Source organism: Barbus barbus, assembly GCF_936440315.1.
Source record: "Barbus barbus genome assembly, chromosome: 6".
In the NCBI taxonomy this organism is placed as follows: domain Eukaryota; kingdom Metazoa; phylum Chordata; class Actinopteri; order Cypriniformes; family Cyprinidae; genus Barbus; species Barbus barbus.
This window is the reverse complement of record NC_136734.1, coordinates 29,352,028-29,372,690: the sequence shown is the minus strand read 5'-3', so window position 1 is coordinate 29,372,690 and position 20,663 is coordinate 29,352,028. Positions and strand designations below refer to the sequence as shown.

Here is a 20,663-nt window from a genome sequence, read left to right as displayed (position 1 = left end):
GAGAAGGAATATGGTATAACTACACTACAGTTCAAAAGTATTAACTGTTTGATACTTACAACAAATGGTTCTTGAGCAGTACATTAAAACCTATTAGAGCTGATTAGAATAACATGTTATATTTGAAGGATCTGAAGTAATGTCTGAGTAATGGCTGCTGAAATTACAGCTTCGCCATCACAGGAATAAATACCATTTTTAAATATATTAAAATAAAAATTACAAAGTTATTTTAAACTATTAACATTTTACAATATAACAGTTTCTACTGTGACTTAAATGCAGCCTAGGTGAGCATAAGGTGAGACTTTTCAAAAAAAAAAAAAACATCATACAGCAGTGTATATATTTCTTTATAATTGGATTTCTTATTTTCTTTGTTTGAAGTATTCTATCTGTCCCAAATTTGCACAAATAAAGATAACACTGCATGTTTATAATTATGTGACTGTACCTGTATATTAGCAAGTTGTAGTTTCTCTTTAATGTCGTGCAGCTCTTGTTGTTGTGTTTTGATGTCGGCCTGTAGGATGCGTGTCCGCTCTTCTAGCTGCTCTTTCAGCTGATGCATGACACCTAACTGAGGCTGCTGGAATCCATACAGAGATTGTGTCTGCAACCCACATCCACACAGAACACTGAGAACACACACTCAAATATACAAAAGGAGCAAACACATAGCGCTTTTCTACCTTTTGGAAACTGTGAACTTCTTTCGAATCCGGCCATTGTTTCCACTGAGCCGAATGAAGACATGACGGACTACATTATTGCATAACATTTTGAAAAGTTATTTTAGAGCTATTTTGAATGCCACTGTGAGCTGCAAAGGGCAGAAGTTATAACAAATACAATTTATAGCAATCAACCAAAAGTACATTCACAAATTTTATTCAGGTAATTTTAATTTACATGGACAAAGTGGCTGCTTTTTGTATGCATGAGGACAGCATTACAGCCTTGATATTAGCAGTCCTTGGTTTAAGTCCAGCAGGTTTTTGGGACCAATGCAAAACCATTATTATAGCCCTAAACTGCCATTCCTCCAGCAGAAATATGTGGGAAGTTTCTAGATTGGGCACTGTCACCGTCGACAGCAAACACAAACACTAAACTGTAGCTTTACTTACACATGGAGAGAAAGAGAGACAAAAGAAAAAGTGGGGAAAGAGAGAGCAGTTGGGAGAGACTGACCATAGTGGAATGCTGACTGCAGGAGGGGGAGAGTGACGTGGGCTCAGAGGAGGTCTGCCTCTGAATCAGGGTCTAAAACAGAGAGACAAAACATTCAGATACACACACCTTTCATCTTTCAAAATAAATGTAAAGACAGTTAGTAATATCCTTATTTTGACCATCAGTTCAAGCTCGAAAGGGGAACAGTCGCCTGACAGATACAGTGATGAAGCTCGTAACGTTGTGTTTGCACACAAGCCGCGGTTAAGACAGCTGACTCCACTGTGATGTGACCCTGTCGCTCTCTCTCTCTCTCTCTCTCTCTCTCTCTCTCACACGATGCGCAAAACTCTGCATTTGAACAGTCAATAGCAAATACTGAGTCGCTGATTCAGAAGCACCAGATTGTCATAGCAAAGTCAGAATTACCGCCTCTCCTACGTCGTCCATAAAATGCGTTGCTGTTCTGTTGGAAGTAATCTTAATGATTCCTAAATGCAACTACTTTCGGAAGGCCAAATAAAGTGCTTTAGCTTTCTCATAGAAACACACAGCGTCTCCCTGACATGGCTGCATCAACACTACTGCGGTTACTGAAACCACGCCTTCTTTCTTTACATGAACATTTGGGCGGCATTACGCAAATATTTCCACATTGTGACGTAGACATGTGGGGTTGTGTGAACGAGTCGTTTTAGGGGGGCGAGTCTTTGCAACTTCAGGGATCTTATCTATGCAAAACAGCTTGTAACACTCCAAAGAGAAAGGAAAACTTGAAATCGCATCATATGACCCCTTTAAGCAGCACAACTGTTTTCAACATGCTAATAAGATATGTTTCTTGAGGACCAAAACCAGCATATTAGAATGATTTCTAAAGGATCATGTGAGACTGAAAACTGCACCTATGAAGGATAAAGATGAAGATGATTAGCAGGTTTGTACCTTTGATCCACTATGTGGCATTCTGCTGGAACTCTTCTCAGGAATAATGGGAGCAGACTGCCGTGACGACGTGCATGCTTCTGTGTACCTCACCGATGAGTTCGCTATGGACACAGACACACACAGGCATGCACATGATCACCTGATGCACAAGTGCACCTCCTAGGTGCAGAGTGTTAGCCGAGGTGTGTTTGTACTCACACGCAGAGTCAGACAGTGCTGTGTGTGATGATTTTCTAGAACTTTGTGATGACACTGATCGAGCGCTGCTGATTCTTTCCCGTGTAGCTTCCAGTGGAGGACACATGTCCAAAAACACCTCCTGCCCCTGCACACAAAACACATTAAAGGAATAGTTCAAACAAAAATGAAAAATTGCAGTCATCCTCAATCCATCCAAGATGTAGAGGAGTTTGTTTGTCATTGGAACAGATTTGGAGAAATTTAGCATTGCACCATTGCTCACCAATGGATCATCTGCAGTGAATGGGTGCCGTCAGAATGAGAGTTGAAAAAACATCACAATAATCCACACCACTCCAGTCCATCAATTAATGTCTTTTGAAGTGAGTGTTTGTGAGAAAGAAATATATCATTAAGGCATTTTAACTTTCAACCATTATGAAAATCCATAATCGAAAATCCGTAATAATGCATAATCCATAATAAAAGGTTCATCCCCCGTTGTCCTCTAACATCAAAACACAGCAATATATTTGTTCAGAATGGTTTTGGACCATTTTTGCTTGTAAATGGTGCTGTCTCTCTTGATTCAGACAAGATTAATTTTTTTTTAACGGAGAAAGCAATATTATGGATAGAGGACTGGTATTTTAGCAAGTAGCAACGGTTTGAAGTTAAAAACGTTTTAATGATAGATGTGTTTATTAAAAACAGTTTTTTGCTTCATAAGTTAAGTGATGGACTGGAGTCATGTGGATTATTGTGATGTTTTTATCAGCTGTTTGGACTCTCAATCTGACGGCACCCATTCACTGCAGAGGATTCACTGATGAAATTCAAATCTGTTCCAAAGAAGAAACAAAATCAATCTACATCTTGAGTAATCTATTTCTTTAACATGAAAAACTATTTATTAAACAAATAGGAATAAAGCACTGTGTGTGTTTCTGGGGCATGTGTAGAACCTTGATTGAGGATGTTGCCATATCAGATGAACTTTCCTCCAATCCAATCTCTCTCCTTCTTTCTGCTCGGACTTCAGCATAGCTTTAGATAGAGAAGAAGCAATTGTTTTTACTTCTCATTCGTTTAACTCATATATTTATTGTGAAAAGCTTTAGGCTGATCCTGCAATGTAGTGAATTTCTGAGAATATGCTCAATTTTGAAGGCCAAACTGAGATTTGCATTAACACAATCTAACCACTAGATGGAAACATAAATTAAACAAAACCAACAGATACTGTAAAACACTTAATTGTGCTGACTAGTTCAAGAATATTATCAACTCTTGAAGTAGTTATGAACATGCATTTGCCCACAGATAACTGTAAGTTACAAATATTATTAATCCTAATTTTTTTTGGTTATATGCATATAAATGAGAGTGTGTGGCATGCACATTCTTTCCATATACTGTACATGGATAAATAATGATTGTGTGTGTTTTACCTGACGACACTGTGTGTACAGACAATAAACTCTGGTTTGGAGTTCCACTGGTGGTATGTGATGTAATAGTGTGTCTGTAGCCAGATCCACTGCTGCCCTTTAGTCAGAAACCGATAGTAACAGGATTTTCCTTTCCCACACTGCATCACTGCAATACACACATGCACACACACAAAAGATCAGTAGTCTCTAAAAATGATTTGAAAGCTTCTTACAGGGTCTTTCATCTTTCCTGGTAGGAGCATTTTCAGCTCCTCTGTGATTTACACAAACAGAACAAAATTTCCAAGCCAGTATACTGACCTAGTTTTTAAAGAGCGAGAAGGAGCGAGAGAGATAACACTTACATTGTTTATGACACTGAGCAATCAGCTCCAGGTCGTCCACATGGTAGTAATCGTAACCTGAGGTCCCTAAAACCTCAAACGGCAGGTACCCAATAATAGGAGAGGCCCTGTTAACACACAAACACACACACATTCAGTACATACTCTCTACTCATACTACGCTTCTACTGAGCTGCTACCAGCACATGCACAGTTCCAAGTATTGGCCCATTTTACAAAAAAAGTACTCAGTCTTATAAATGTACTTTAAAACCCATTAAACTGGCAGTGCAGTAAAGGAATGAATCATGGGGGCTCGGATGAACCTGCAGACACTCATCACCATGGGAACCGCTGAAATAAGAAAGATGGGTATCCATCCATATATATAAAAAACAAAAAATACACGCACACACACACCAGGGGTGTTCCTGCAATCGTGGCAGTGCCTCCTAAAAATATTAAATGAGAAAAAAAAAATCGTAGTACAAAACGAAAACAACACCAATATTACAAAATATAACATTAAAAACTGTATAAATCACTCGTTTTTCTAAAGAAACACTGTCCAACAGCGACACCAGTCGGTAAAGTTACAGTGGGAGTCAGCGTCTCTTTTGCCTCCCCTGAGCCCATTGAATTTTAACAGACCCCCTAAGTTTGGAGGGGGGTAACTGAGAATGAATGGGGGCAAGTCACGTGAGAGGAGGCAATGCCTCCATCGTGATATGATTGGATATGACTGGTTAGTTCGGCTGTGATTGGTTCATGCGATAAATCCCGCCTCTTGTGTTCGCGCGCATTCGCGTTCGCGAATCAGTCAGAATGAACAATATAATGGTGTTAATGAGAAGACTAATTTTAAAAAGTAAACAATTCACAAACTTCGATATAATCACTTTGTTGACCTGTGGGCGTTTTTAGTGAGTAATCAGCTTGGTGCAATTTAATTTGTCTGTCACCAATATTTACTGAGCTTTGATGAAAAATTCAAAAATAGGTAAAGGTTAACAATTAAAAAGCATAGCTGAATATAAGTTCACAAATAAAATACATTGTTTAAATTGTTACTGCCTTGAGTTATGTTACAATAAATGTAAAATGCTTAAAAACACTAACTTGATGAGATTCATGCTTGACTTTAATAAACAGAATATTGACTACATCGTTAATGTAAAAATATTAAATAGATTTTTTTCTTTTTCTGAAACTTCTGAAATGTTTATTTAACCAACAAAATTTGACTTGGACATGCATTTACATTTGATAAAATAAAAAGCTTTCAGAGACAGTAAACCATTTTATAGGTTGATTTCCCATTGTAAACATTGTGTTTCAAAACACTTTTCTTAACCAGCTTGACACAGCAACACTGGTTCAACCAATAGCATGATTTTGGGTACGGGACTATCTATGTATGACTGAGCATGAAAAACACGGAGTATTTGGGAAACCTGTTTGAAAACCACAATATTTTGAGCGAGTGATGTAGAAATTACACACTTCTCCTTTAAAAGAGAGAGCTTGACGAGTTTCAGCTCGAATGTCCAATTATAGTGCTGTAGGGAACAGGAACATCCAGTACTCACGCACACACACGGTTATGTAACTCTCTGGGGGTCACAAATGCCTCCTGAGTAAATAATCTCTATGCTGAAATTTATGAATGGCCACAGCAGAATAAAAACACTATATTAAAATACGAGTGTGAGAACTGATTCAAGTACACGCACGTCAGATGACATCGCTGGCCCTCGCAGCCGTGCGTGGGACAGCGGAAAGTCTGAATTAGCAGATGTAAGTGGGTCAGCAACTGATGAATGAATCAAACAAATGACATAATCAGAAGGAGTCATGATTCAAATGGACCATGCAGAATCACAACTTCAGAGGAGTCATTTGCATAATGAAGCAGCATTTGACTCACCTATGATCTAAGAAGAGAAATTTCCATTCCAGGCTGTGTCTTGATGTGAATTCATCACACACATCCTCCACGTTGCACAGATCCTTTAACACACACACACACATATATAAAATAATTCTGTCCTTCCTTTGAGGTAAGGATGAATGCAAGCAGTATGTAAGCTTGATTTGTGAGCATTGATTTTGTGCGTATGCGTTTAAGTGCATGTGAATCAGTGTGTTTGTGTGTATGTCTGGGTGGTTCCTCTGTTACCTTTAGGAACTGAGGGGTCACGAGTCTCACTGTGGCTACGAGACAGATCTGCTCCTCTAGTGAAGACTGCAGCGTGCGTGGGAACGCCAGCTCATAACCGTTACATGAGGACAGAGGCACTGTGACACAGAAAACATGTTCTGTTTAAAAACCAGATTTTAGAGATCAAGTATTATTCTTAGTCCAAGGTGCATTTTACATATATTCCACTATCTTCTTGTGGTAGAATGACACTGAAAGAATTTAAAATGTATTTTTTCTTTCTATTTTGATTTATTATTACTTGTATTATGTTCATCTTAATATGACTATCTGCACAGTCTAAGAAGCTGAAATTGTATTCTTTATACATCTGTGTATGCGACAAATACAAATCTTGAAGAAAAGTAAAAATAAATAAAAAATATCATGTAGTTTTTAATTCTATTTTAAAATGTAATTATATTTCAGATGTAGTAAAATAAAATAATATTTGTAAAACTATTTTATATATACATACCAAGTATAGTTCAAATCTAATTACATATTTACTGACTCAGTTAAGACTCACTGATATAAAAAAAACAACAACTTTATTTGGAGTACCACGTGTACAATGCACATTTCTTAATATTATGCCTAAAATGTGTTTCACAATGTCACTGTTGATGAGGATTATAGGTTGTCAGTTCACCTTTTACTCCTTAAATCGCATTCTGTACACACATAATTCACTAAAATACAGGAATGACAGTCGCAATCAACAACCGCATTAACTACTGAAAAATACAGGTAGTGACAACCGCATTTACAGAAATTCTACGTGTACGGAATCGAACTGAACAACTAGTTGTTAATGACGTATTTAAACTTGCATCAGAAAATTGTCTTCATCTGTATGTGAGATGCAAGAAAATAAAAGTGAAATAAGTCTTAACCTTAGCACATTTTGACACAGGGCTAGTTGCGCTCACAAGCCCTGCGGTACAGTGTCAGTGTTGCCAGATCTTCATAGACTAAAAACCAACAAACAAGGCCAAGCACAAAAACATTAAAACACCCAAATGCTTTATGTATTATAACACCACAAAAATCATCTCATATCCGCAACAGACCACTTTATTAACTCCATTAAGCGTCTAGCTTTATGAGCTAAGACCAAACAACATGCCTAAAACACTACACTTGTAAATATGAGGACATGGCAAAACAGCCTCTGGAGCATAAACAAAACAGCACATCAATTAGCATTAAAATAGATTAGTAAAAATCTGCTGTTCCTTACACACACTGAACGATAATTTACAGGACTCAGTCCCGCATTTAATGCAGTTGTCACTCCTGAAACTTGCAGTGTGTACGTGGCCACTGATCTTTAAATGCAAGATATTTAAAGTGTACCTACAGTATACTTGCAATAGTTCCACTTTAGCACAAACAAATATACTTCAGTACTAGTTCCGCACAATTAAAGTACAATTGTATTTTAGGTATTTTATTTTTTGAATATAACGGGTATTTTTATTAGGCACATAAATATGTAAATGTATCTGTAGTACACTTAACTTTTTAAATACATTTTAGTACATTTATTTTTCACTAGGGAATTCAAGTATATTTTAATTATTTTATACTAACCACATAAGAAAATAAATAATAAAGTATTTAAATTTATTGCAAATAAGCATTTACAAAGAACTAGCATATTTCTGGCCATGGCTTGAATGTTTCCGGTCTATTTCAATTCCAAGATTCTTCTCATTTTCACATTTCCTATTAGCAATGATGTAACCTCACAATGACATTCTACCTGCAAATGAGGAAACGGACCAATAATTCCAACATAGGCAAATGCCTCCCCCTCATTAAATCTCTTCCTCCACCAAATGCACAGAAAAAACAAAAACAAATTGCGTGTTCAATCCAAATGCTTGTTATCAAAGCTGAAATTTACGTCTAGTGTCAATTATTAGTGTCTCTGTTTATTTTGCATGTTGCTGGGAGTACTAAAACTGACAAATAGAAACCCACCGTTATTATGAAACTTGAAATCTCCAACAAATTTGACATGTTCGTACGTGGGCGGTTCTTTCGGGTCAATGTTCCCCCTTGCTAAATGACAACAGAACTCGACATGTGTCTCATCTGAAAGAAAGAAAGAAAAGAAAAAGAGTGCACAGGGCAAGGACAGAGACTGTTAACAGCTGATATAACAGCAATTCGGTTTGTCAGACGAATACACAAGGTTGAGGCTAATGTTCCATTATGGCTGTGGCCCCAGTGTGACTTTGATGATTATCCTAAAATAGAGTACAATGACCTGACTGACCGTACAAAAGTCTGTGTGCGTGTGTGTTTGTGCACAAGAGAGTGTGACCAGTGAAACAGAGGTGGTTCTGCTGATCGAATAAGATGAATAATCAACAGTGACTGTTTTTTCAACCAGTATTATTATCTCTCAGTATTGGTGAGTTTATGCGCGCGTGTGTGTGTGCGTTTTAGGGATTGGGGTCAGGGTAAGAGATGTTTGTGGGATTATCAGAGTGTTGTAACAGATAATCTGTGTTACACTGCATGTACTGAGCCTCTATAATTAGCCATGAGTGTAATCATAGAGCACACTACAGCCAGCCACTAAGACAGCAAGCACTCACAGCATACATCTGTGTGTGCAAGTGTGTGTGATAGATTGTGTGTTGATCTGTGCATGCATGCATGCATACTGTATGCATACTCACTGCTGCTGAGTAGGTCCACAGCAGAAGGCTCTGTCAAGAGCACGTGTGATGACAGAAGTTTATACACCTCTCCATGTTCTCGTTCTGGCAGGAAGTTCAAAATGTTCTGGTCCACCATATCTGACTGAGACACAGAAGTATCCATGACAACGTCACTCCTTGCTCTCTTTCATTAGTTGCATCATTTCAATGCACTACATTTCCCACAATACTAAGCACTTACTTACATACATAATTTCACAAGAAATCTAACACTTTTCACAGATCATTTCTTAAAACAGTTTTAAATAGTAACATTATTATTATTATTATTATTAAAAGTAGTAGTAGCATAAGCAACAGTGCCACCTTGTGGCAGTGTTGCTACTAAAACTAAATCTATTAAAAATGAGCTTTCGGTATTGGATCCTTTTCACATTTTCGGGTTTCTCAAAAGCAGAAAATGTGGTAGTTGGGTAATTTCTATCCACCTTTTTCAGCTGTAAAAATGGGCGTGGTCAATTGTAAATTCTATGGGTCTAGCTTCCGGTCTCATCCGCGTCCAGCTATTTTTAGCTGTACAAAACAGTTCGTTTTGCTACTTGATATTGAAAATTTGTGTGTTTTACGATATTATTTTACTGTATTATCTTAATGAACACACTGGTTTGTAGTGTAAACCGTTTTACCGTTTACTGCACGTTGTTATTCTTCTCGTTATTTATCTATAACGGCTAATGAACCGGAAGTCTCACCCATAGGCTTACTTCCGCGTTGAAGAAAAAGGTGGATAGAGGTTAACAGTAGACTAAATCAAATATGTTTTTTTTTTTTGCATTTCCATTTGTAACTGAGGCAAAGGTAATAAAATACCAATTATAGTGTCATAAATGTACACAAGTGTTTTTTAATGAAAATGAGAAATGTGAAAAGGGTCCGTTTGAATAAAGCTGAAATAAATTAGAAATGTTGGCAACTAACTGAAATACATAAGTTAAAATTAAAAGTCATTAAAACTCAATAGCACATCAAATAGATTGAAGATTTTTATTTGTCACATACATAATTATACAGAGTATAACCAGCAGTGAAATGTAAGATTTGTGGGTTTTTTTTGCAAGATATTAGATATTAGGTATTCAAGATATTATTACATATTACTAAATATGTAAAACTAATAAAAATAAAATGACAAACCATATCAAGTACTATTCAAAATATTAATAAATGCTATAATAGCACGTAAAGAATTCTAAAACTGCCTTGTGAATAGAGGCAGCTTTCTGCTGTTATAGGAACTAGTAGTTCCATCCAACCCAAGCACCATCTCAAGGAAATCTTAAGAGTATTAGCACAATCTGAGTAGATCCATAATGGCTACCTGGCCTTCAGAGCCACAGAGTTCAGCTTGTTCTGTTCCTCAATAACAAGGGTCTGCTAAGCCCTCCTCTCTGCTTAATAAGGCCAAAGGTCAAGGTGGGTTTGACAGTTAAGAAAGTATCCATCAGTATCATCAAACCGCATTAGTAACTCTCACACAGTAGGAACCAAAATAAAGGTAAAGTTTGGAAGCAAATCTCATTAGACTGGCAGCATGTGATCACGCTATGAATGGATTTTGACGCATTTGTAGCAGTAAGAAGAGAGGAACATTAATTCAGGTTTATGAAATAGGCTTTTTTTTCCTGTAATAAGTGAACTGCCAATAACCTTCCACTTCAGTTGGGGGTATATTTTTTCTGACAATTTCAGAAAAAATATTCCACGAGCCACAGCACTTGACATTTCATGATTTTTAGATACTGTACAAATACAATTGAAGGTGTAAAAAAAAATTTGAAGTATTTCCTAAGGACTGTTGTCAACAGCCTACAGAAAATCTGCTGTGTGTTGGCTGCCTTATCTAAGTTTAGAAAAATATGACAATTGTATTACTAATAACACGAGTTTGTCAGACTAGTCATGGCATTCTCAGAGGTAACGATACATTTGATGAAAAGTAAAGCACCAAATCAAGTCCTCTTGGATGCATTGGATTGGGGTTTATTGCATTGCATTCACATCCTTCACTTACCGGTAGATGACCAATGAGAGATGAGACGCTGTCAGATACATATATGATGTTCCCATCTGTGGTAAGAGCTATTAGGAAACCATCCAATGCCTGTCACAACACAAAAAATGCCGTTATGAATCTACACAAACTCTCATAATATACTGATGACAATGTTCCTTTTGTTAAGAAATAGTTTATCTAACAATGAAAATTCTGTCAGTATTGAATCATCAGTCATTGTTCAGTGAATGACTGAACTCAGCTTTGAATATTGGTCTTGCCCTCACACAATGTAATACATGGGTATTCAATTCATCATAGCTGAGAAAGCTGGTTATGAAAAGCCTTGGTAGCTGAAGAATGTTGTCTATCAGCCTCTTGAGGTTGCAATGTTTTTTCATTGTTTCCTTATGCAACGAGAAACAAATGAAGGATTCCCCAACCCATACCATCTCCCACATTGCTGCTTTTACTTGCCTTATTCACTGGACTTGTACTTTGGCAAATCTAAGACTGAACCGAGAAGTGTTAGAGTGTGAATGTTTCCTTAATGCTGGAAACTCTGGGGATAATTAAAAAATGCCCCATAAAGCTCAACATCTGGTTTTAAGGCTATAGGAATACTGTGCGCAGGTCAGCCTGACTTTCTTTATTACCATCCTGTATTTCTGCTACATGATTGAAGTTAAACTTACATGAGTTTCCTTTATTTATAATGTTTCTTTTTTTAAAATAGTCTCCACAGTTATGCCTGAAGCAGCGCTATAAGGCATCTCATAGCCTCGCAAAATGCATGATGTGTTGACAGCAAGGCATTTAAGACAGCTGAAGTGTGGAGTATTCCCACATGGCAACAGAGAAACTGAAGGTTGATGAAGCAGATATGATGGTTACAAGATTCCTTTACCTCCAGCATTAACTGGGTGAATTCCTCGTTGCTCAGGAAAGGCGGCTTCCAGTCCTGCCGGACCTCACAGGATTCTGTTTGTGCCGTGATCTCTGGAAAACATCAAACAGCAGGAAAATGTTGTGAGAACTTGATTGTGGAATTCTGAGAAAGGAATTGTGTGGAATAAAAGGTTTGGATGGAATGGGTGAAAATAAAAAGAAATTTCAATCAAACAGTAAGGAAGTTGGAAACGGCAGTGGGATTTTTTATAGGAGCAGTGAAATCTGCTGCCAGTAAACGTTCTGCCGATGGCCTGACAGCTGTGCCCTGGATTCAGACAGGAAATGGAACTGGGCACATCACACAGCAGCTCCGACACACAAAGGTGTTAGTAGTTATACTCCCAGGAGCTTAAAGAAGTTAGCTCCTCTCACCAATGCAAAAATAAAATTATTCCAAATATGGGTAAACCCTGGCATTAGTGAAATAAAATGCAGTCAAAGTTTAAATCAATTGTGGCAGTGATAATATAAACCAAATCAAATCATCTACCAAACATAACATCAGCAACTCGCTTGTCTTCAAATGAGATTTACCTCTCTGGAAAATCAACTTTATCTGAATTATTATTTTTTTTCATCTCTAGAACTGCATGCGACCACACATATAAAATATAAATACAAAATATTCCTTGCATACACAAATATGAGGAACAAAATCATGATTCTTGACTTCAGGTGATAGTTCACTGAGAGATGATGTTTTGAGAGAGAGTTGGATATAATTATTATTATTATTTTTTTAAGTCATTTGGTGAAATATCCAAAAGAAATCACATTGGATAATATTAGCACAAAAATAAAGGCAATGAGAGTGAAACTTTGGAGAAGAAATTTGACAAGTGTTAGGCACCAACATAAATGTCCATCAAACTACATTTATTTTTCCATCTGTTTTTATTTAACGTGACTTCTCTCCCTCACCTTTCTGTTTCTGCAGGAAGTCAATGGTTCTCTGCAGGATGGTGGATTTGTCCATCTTGCGGGGGTGACCTTGACCCTGCAGCATCGTACACAGCTCTTTAATGAGAACATTGAACTGGTCTCTTCTCTTCTTCTCGGATTTATTACGGGATGCCCTGCAGAGAAAGTGAGAGAGAGAGATGGACAAAATGCATGCATTGAATATAAATGTACTTCTGTGTTTGCACATATGTCATGCAAACTGACAAAAATGTGTTTTTTGTTGTTGTTGTTTTTTCTTACTCATGGTACAGAAAACATTTATTTTCCCGTATTTTAATAATAAAAATAAAATGTCATGACCATTAGCATTTGTAGCTGAATTGGGAGTAAAAGCAAAAAAGTGTGTGTGTGTATATATATATATATATATATATATATATATATATATATATATATATATTTTTTTTTTTTTTTTTTTTCTCCCATCAAAAATCCTTTCAACCGCATCAATTACAAATTTTCATTACTCTCCTTCTTTCTCTCTCAGCCCTAGACCCTTTATCTCAAGGAAAATCTATTGTGTTGAATGAAAGTGTGAAGAGCTTTTAGAGGTGTGATTTCTTAATCACCTCTGGACACAATTAAAGTTCACAGGTTTACAGTCTAATGTGGGATTTTATTATTCAACATTGCAAAATGATGTGTATTACGACTATGAAGAGCTAAACACACAGACCTTTTTGCTCTGTCTTTCTCATCTTCATCCATTAAATCATCCACACAGCTGCCTGTGCTGAGAGGAAATCACAGGAAAATGTTTTCTATCTAAAATTGATTTTTGGCAAAATTAAAAATCGCACAAAATATATATACAACATGGCAAATGAATTATAAATGTGCAAAAAGAACAAGCATATCGTGACGTTAGTGTAGACTCACTCCCATTCCCTCCGGGTGGACGGACAAAGGCCTCCAAACTCCAAAAGGTTGTCCATGCTCACTCCTTCTCCCATTCAGGCCGTCTGGAAAGGCTAGAGTGTCCCATTCGTGTCTTCTACACTCGAAACACCCACAGAAATCCTAATGGACACCACACGCTAACCACCTAATACTAGTGGTTAGCCACTACTCACAAATCGCTGATGGCTAGGCTCCGGTGTTGATTGGCAGCCAATAGATGCTGCAGTTATGTTCTTACAGCTAGCCAGTCCTTAAAGGCCAAAAACTAGCTTACCATCAAGATATTGTTTATCTTGACGCTTGTCTTCCAGCAACATCTAATGCTAATGTACACTTGTAAGATTGTTTTCTCTCTCCATGAAGTTAATGATGGAAACAGAAGAACCTGTTGAAGAAAACAAAAAGGGTGTTTTAGTTGCCAGGTTTTATGCTGCATTTATGATTGCTTTAGTACATGACTAATTTATTCTGTAACTGAAAGTGTCTGACAATGCTAAGTAGTATTGGGCTGGTCACGTGATCTCAACTCGTAAAAACTTTTTATAGACTAGAGGCTCCTGTAAGTAGGCCTATACGTAATTTTAATGATATTTTTATTTTTCCTCTCTTTTTTTTTTTTAGTTCACATGGATTTTTGCTGAGTCCTGGGTGCAAGTTACATGGATAAAGAATAGGCCTACACATTGTTCATTTACATATACTACTGACACTGAAACAATACAAAGCTGGTTGAAAAAGTTTAATGCATCTTTAATGCCTGGCACAAAGCATAAAGTTTTATTGAATAATAATAAACAATATTAAAAGTATCATACAAGCAGAACATTTGTTCATTGCCTTTTTGTAAAGCAGCAAACTGTTCTGTACACAATCAACAAAAAGTTTCAAATGAGTGATTTTTTTTTTAATTAACAAGCCTAGAAAAATGTAAAAAGACAACTGACATTAATTAAATATTCTCTCTCTTTCTCTCTCTCCCTCTCTGTCAAACGAATAAAACATTGGCACTTCTCCAGATACATTACACTTCACCAAAGCCAGTAGAGATACCACATGCTGTGTGCTTCGTGATCAAAAATCAGCCAAAAATCAAAGTAAACAGTTGAAAACTTAGAAGAGTAAAGTAAAAAAATTTAATTATTTAAAAAAATAGATTTAGGATAATTAAAACTGAAAAGTCCCATCAATACTTTTGCTTTAAACATGTTATTCAACTGTTACACTGATTGTAACACTCTGTCTTGTATTAAATTTAATATTATGATGTAATCTTTAGGTTTATTAATGGTATAAACCATAGGTTTCTTAAACTGTGTACATTTGTATTAAAACCGTAAAAGGTAACCATCTCCCCCAATCCGATTCCCTTTACTTTCACAGTGAAAATATGTAGAATCATCATGCTATATGGAATGTGTTTGATAAAACTCATAGATTTTCAACCTTTTTTTTTTTTTTAGCCAATTTGCATCTCGCTTGCTTAAACAGTCACATAAATCTGTTGATGCGCCACGGAAACCTGTTCATCAGCTAGAGCCACACGCTCATTCAAAAACTGCCTGCAAATGTTTCTCACGCCAACCTTTACAATGATGAAGATTGTGGGTGTATCAGAGCTGTTTTAGCTCAAATAAACTGCTCGAACTGAGGTGCTGCTTACTCACTTTATCAATTTTTGCATTAAAAGTTTAATGCAATATCCGATGACAAAGAAACGAAAATGCACAAAACTTATTGTGTTGCCACCTATGCTTAAGCGTTAATGCAACACTGGCACAACCCTCAGGAAATGCTGCTTCGGCAAGGAGTGCCATGACCTAGAAACATCTTTTACGCCAAGCTCTTTTCATAATCCAACACAACAGACAAGAATAAAGAGGAAAAAGTGGGATAGAGAGAGATGCATAGTTAAAGGGTTCATCGGATGCCCATTTTACATAAGTTGATATGATTCTTTAGTGTCTTAATGAAAAGTCTATAACATAATTTAGTTGAAATTTCTCAGTGGTAGTGTAAAAACACCTCTGTACCCTGTCAAAATCAGCTCTGTTTTCAGCACGCTGTTCTAGTCCATTTTGCTTTAAATGCTAATGAGCTCTGCTTACTCCACCCCTCTCTTCCGTGGAGTGAAGAGTAGACCATAGATATGTGTAGATTCCCTATTTGACCGCTCCAGATACGATGACGCGTCAGCCATTATTAAATAATTATTAAAAGGAATATTTGCCAGTACCGCAAGTCAATATGGTTAGCAGCACCATCAACACCAAGAATATAAATTAAAATATATAAACTTTCTGCTTAAACGGCACATGAATTTACAAAAATATGTTTTCAAAATCAAATAGTCAGCGGGATGCCTGAATAACTAGTTGACTAAATTAGCACTGGAGGAAGCTGCATGGTTTAAGGTAACTTGACCCTGATTGCAGGCTTTCATTCAGAGGATCTGAAAACAGCTTCACCCAAATCTTCCTTGCCAGTTTTTTTTAATTATTATTCAAAAAACAAATAGGAAATAAACAATAGTGGCCATTTAAAAAAAAAAATTAATAAATAAATTAATAAATAAATATGAATAGGAAACATTTATTGTACTCTGTCACTGTGCTTAAACTATCAGCACATATACACACATCATCTGTGGTTTATGTAACAATTCCAGAAATCTGACAGTTTTTACTTATCAGCCGAGAAGAGGTACGTGTTTGTGAGATAATGACTGACCTATATTCTTTCTCTCTCAAACACACACACACACACACACCTTTTTAAAACCTGTTTTGCTCTGCATAACATCACACTGACAGATGTGTGAAATCAGCTATGCTAGCCCAGGTAATACAATTGTCTTATTTCAGGACAAAATGAAAATACAAATATTTATTATCCTTAGAATTATTAGGTTGTAATGGAAAGTTTCTAAACCCAAAACTGAGCTGGCAATTCTAATGTTACTAAAAGAAATGTGCTTGCTATATATCACCCACAATTTACACAAATGTGAGTGTTTGCAATGAGAGAGAGAGAGAGAGAGAGAGACCATTTACAATTACTCTGTATTATTTTAATCTGTTATTTCTTTTTTCCCTTCTCTTTTCGCTGTGATAAGTTGGACATGTATGTGTGTTTATTTTTCCCCTTTTTTATTAATCTGTATGTTTGTATAATATACTTATTGCTTTGGCAACATTGTGATATGTTACACAGTCATGCCATTAAAGCTCATTTGAATTGAATTTAATAGAGAGAGAGAGAGAGAGAGAGAGAGAGAGAGAGAGAGAGAGAGAGAGAGAGAGAGAGAGAGAGAGAGAGAGAGAGAGAGAGAGAGAGAGAGAGAGAGAGAGAGAGAGAGAGAGAGAGATTATGATTTTTACCATACATGAGTTGGTTAAGAATAGTTTCTGCACAACAGTGGTGATGACCAGACAAGCACAAGTGAGAAGCAGTAAGATTGGGTACAGCTGGATAGAATTAGAATACAGCACCTTCACAAACTTTATAAAAAAGTTTGTATTTGTTTTTAAAGCTGTATTTTTTTATACTTTATAAAAGAAATACAGCACATACTGTATACACACATATCCACTCACATTTACGCACACACATACACTTGTATACAGATCACGCAGTAATTGTGTCTGACAAATAGTTCAAGCCTTTGAACTACAGTTTCGTATTTAATTCACATTTAAAATGAAAATGAAAAAGATGATGAAAGAGAAGGGACACAAAGAGCGAGACGCAGCAAACTCTCAGCTAATGATTAATACAGCAGACTTTCTGCTAATAATAAACAGCAAATTCTCTGTCTATTGTATGATGAGCACGTAGGATGCAGTCTTGTGTTCAAGTCTAGAGCAGCTGGATGGAGCACAACAGAAAAGAACAGAATTCAAAAGTTTCAAGCTACATTTCGTAAAATTTAACTGCTTGAAAATGCAATGGTCATGGGGAGAAACAGGTTGAGTTGTGAAGCAATGGCCAAGGATGACTATCTGGCATGTGTGTATCACTTGTGCTTTAAAGAGAATGAATTTAGAAAACATTTTCAGAGAGGATTTTACTGTTTTACCAAGAAGTTTTAATGGCTAAATGCTAACACACAGCATGCTAATGAGCATTATTTTCTTAAAATCAAACCAAAAAAAAATTCTAGTCAACCTCACTAGATGACTAGTCAGTTTTATTTCACGATTGACTCATTCCTAACACAAACTCTTTTCTCATAAACACTCTCTGTTAAACATAAAATCTCAGCTGATATTAACAGCAAACTCTGATGATAATGATGCAAATTCTCTGGCAATAATATAAACAGCAAACTGTCTGCTTATAATAAACAGCAATCATTGTGATGAATATACAATGTGTGCCGATAATGAATTCAGCAATGTGTCCAGAAGTAATAAACACAGCAAACTCTCATGATAACAAACATGGTCAAATCTGTGCTAGTAACGAACAACTCTCTCTTTGCTAAAAGCCTATTAAAACGTTCAACTCTCAGTTACAATAAACAGAACAAACGCTGATAATAGCACATACAAACAAACTCTGTTACTCATATTCAAATTAGTGGTCAATCAATTTGACAGCACTAATTTAAAGGTCTGACAACTACACACTGCAACTGACCAATCAGAATCAAGTCTTGCAAACAGCAGCGTAAAGCTTTGCAAATAAAAAACACAGCAAACTCTGCTAATAGCAAATTCTGTGCTAATAGTAAAGATGAAATGGTATGAACATTTCATATCACGATTATAGTGACCAAAATAACTACGGTTTTCAATATTATCACAGTATTGTTCAAATATGATAGAAATGTTCAAAATGGAGGCCTACTCATGCACACACTGCGATCATGTCACTAAATTTTAAGTTGAAAACAAACAAACTTTCAATAATTACCACCAAGGGATATAAAAAATAAAAAACAGTTTAATTAATACACGAGTTAGGATGAAACCAATTTAGCAGCATACTACTTCAAGATCAATAATTAAAACTATACAACTGCTAGAGGAAAGCCAACACTGGCTTCAACACATCACATATTACAAAACATCAGCGCCATCATGAATCATGTCTTTCCCTCTCTTTCTCTCCACCTACTAGCTTGCACTTATTTGAACAATGACTGAGACTTGGTGTTACGAGCACTTCCTCTGTCTGATTGCCTCTTCAAGATTAATCGCTTTTTGTATTCCCCAATTGTAAGTCGCTTTGGAAAAAAGCGTCTGCCAAATGACTAAATGTAAATGTAATGTAGATAAAGTTCCTGAGTTTGAGCATCTTGCTGTCTAAAACACTGCTGTACTCAATGTGAACAATGTGAGCAAACAGAACTATAAAACATGAATAAATTGTTTATGAACAGTTTATAGACACAAAAGGAGAAAAGAAGAGAAAGACTCAACCACATGAAGGAAGCCACTGAGAAAAGGAGATTTTTTTTCTCCCATGCAGAAAAAGACCTGAATATCTCTCTTTTTGCCTCTAAAACACAAACAAAAGGCACATCCAAAAAAAATAAAAAAAAATATCTAAAAAAATAAAAAAAATTGTAAATTGGCCACCCCTCCTTACCCAAATATTTTAACCTAAACACATTTACACAGGCACACACACACACACACACACACACACACACTCCCCTTAAACAGGACATAAACGAATATTGGAAATGATCTGATCTAGTATTTTTTAGAAAAAAATCATACCGAACTGTCCGCACAGAATCTACCCAGTGATGTGTAGCTCACACAGATACATGTTTACAGCCTACCGCGTGTCCTCAAATTACACACACACAGAGAGAGAGAGCAATGAGTTCAATTCAAAGTTCACATTAACAATCACTTCTTGAGACACACAGACACCTCTTGGAAAGTACAGAGCATAGACAGGATGAACAACTTTCAAACACTCCTAATAGATATTAACAACTAAAAAAAGCACAAATTTAATCATCTACAGTCATTTTTATTTCCAAGTTTTCCATTCTTGCTGTTGTATGTAGGTCACATTGTAACTCTACTGGAAACTTTTTGTCATACATATTCATTTATTTTTTTACATGAAATCATCATAACCCATTTCCACATTCATTGTGTGAAAAATTTGGTTTCCATACCAAAAATAGCTGATTTCAAGACCGTTCTGATGAGAGAATAGTGTTCACCGCTTTTAATGAATATGATGACTGTGTTGAAAATTGATAATTCCGCAAATTGTGATGCAAGCGGTGTGTTTTATTTGCATCGGTTTGCACATGGTTGCTGAAGAGAGTTGCTCATCTCTGACAGGCCATGATGCATGTTGCAGTAGCATTGTGGTATCTAGCTACTGAAAGACGAAAGCCGCACACTGTCAAATCTTTATTTTTGGCCATTTTGGGAGGAGTAAAATTTACATATGAGCCTTCAACAACCAGATGCATTTACACTAGATAAACGAACAAAGATATAGTTCTAAAAATCGTTCTCAATATGAAAGAATAGCAGAGTCAACACCACAACTATAATGATAAAGCCACAGAGAAACTATATTGTAGGAATCACTTTCAGAACGATTTTTTCCAGCTGATGAACAATACAAACATTGACATCCAATCAGAATCCATCTTACTATATGCAGCTCAAGAATTTAAAGCTTGGTGTAAACGGGCCTTAATTGTCTCTAATTTCTGCCAATTTGCCACTATTTCTTTATTTTTTTATATTTGCTTACTTTGTTACCAAGGACACAGTGAATTATGAGACAATTATGTGTGAAGAAAAAATAAACAAATAAAAAATATGAACAGAATATTTCTGCCAATTTTTTAATTAT

The 20,663-nt window shown here is 36.2% G+C and overlaps 1 protein-coding gene across 1 annotated transcript in view; it reads right to left on the bottom strand.

Annotated features, from left to right (window-relative positions):
* The window catches only part of LOC306871889 (neuronal PAS domain-containing protein 2-like), a 54,576-nt gene that overhangs the window by 5,262 nt on the left and 28,651 nt on the right, over positions 1 to 20,663 (bottom strand). Inside the window, exons 2-17 of the mRNA XM_079420124.1 lie at positions 13,806 to 14,211; positions 13,603 to 13,659; positions 12,885 to 13,039; positions 11,920 to 12,011; positions 11,031 to 11,120; positions 8,978 to 9,101; positions 8,271 to 8,384; positions 6,261 to 6,379; positions 6,009 to 6,091; positions 4,103 to 4,209; positions 3,756 to 3,903; positions 3,270 to 3,351; positions 2,323 to 2,449; positions 2,122 to 2,225; positions 1,195 to 1,266; positions 455 to 613 (exon numbers count right to left, since the gene is read on the bottom strand). Of these exons, the coding sequence (XP_079276250.1) occupies positions 455 to 613; positions 1,195 to 1,266; positions 2,122 to 2,225; positions 2,323 to 2,449; positions 3,270 to 3,351; positions 3,756 to 3,903; positions 4,103 to 4,209; positions 6,009 to 6,091; positions 6,261 to 6,379; positions 8,271 to 8,384; positions 8,978 to 9,101; positions 11,031 to 11,120; positions 11,920 to 12,011; positions 12,885 to 13,039; positions 13,603 to 13,659; positions 13,806 to 13,879 (1,707 nt within the window). The 5' untranslated portion in view covers positions 13,880 to 14,211. The remainder of the gene's footprint in view (positions 1 to 454; positions 614 to 1,194; positions 1,267 to 2,121; positions 2,226 to 2,322; positions 2,450 to 3,269; positions 3,352 to 3,755; positions 3,904 to 4,102; positions 4,210 to 6,008; positions 6,092 to 6,260; positions 6,380 to 8,270; positions 8,385 to 8,977; positions 9,102 to 11,030; positions 11,121 to 11,919; positions 12,012 to 12,884; positions 13,040 to 13,602; positions 13,660 to 13,805; positions 14,212 to 20,663) is intronic.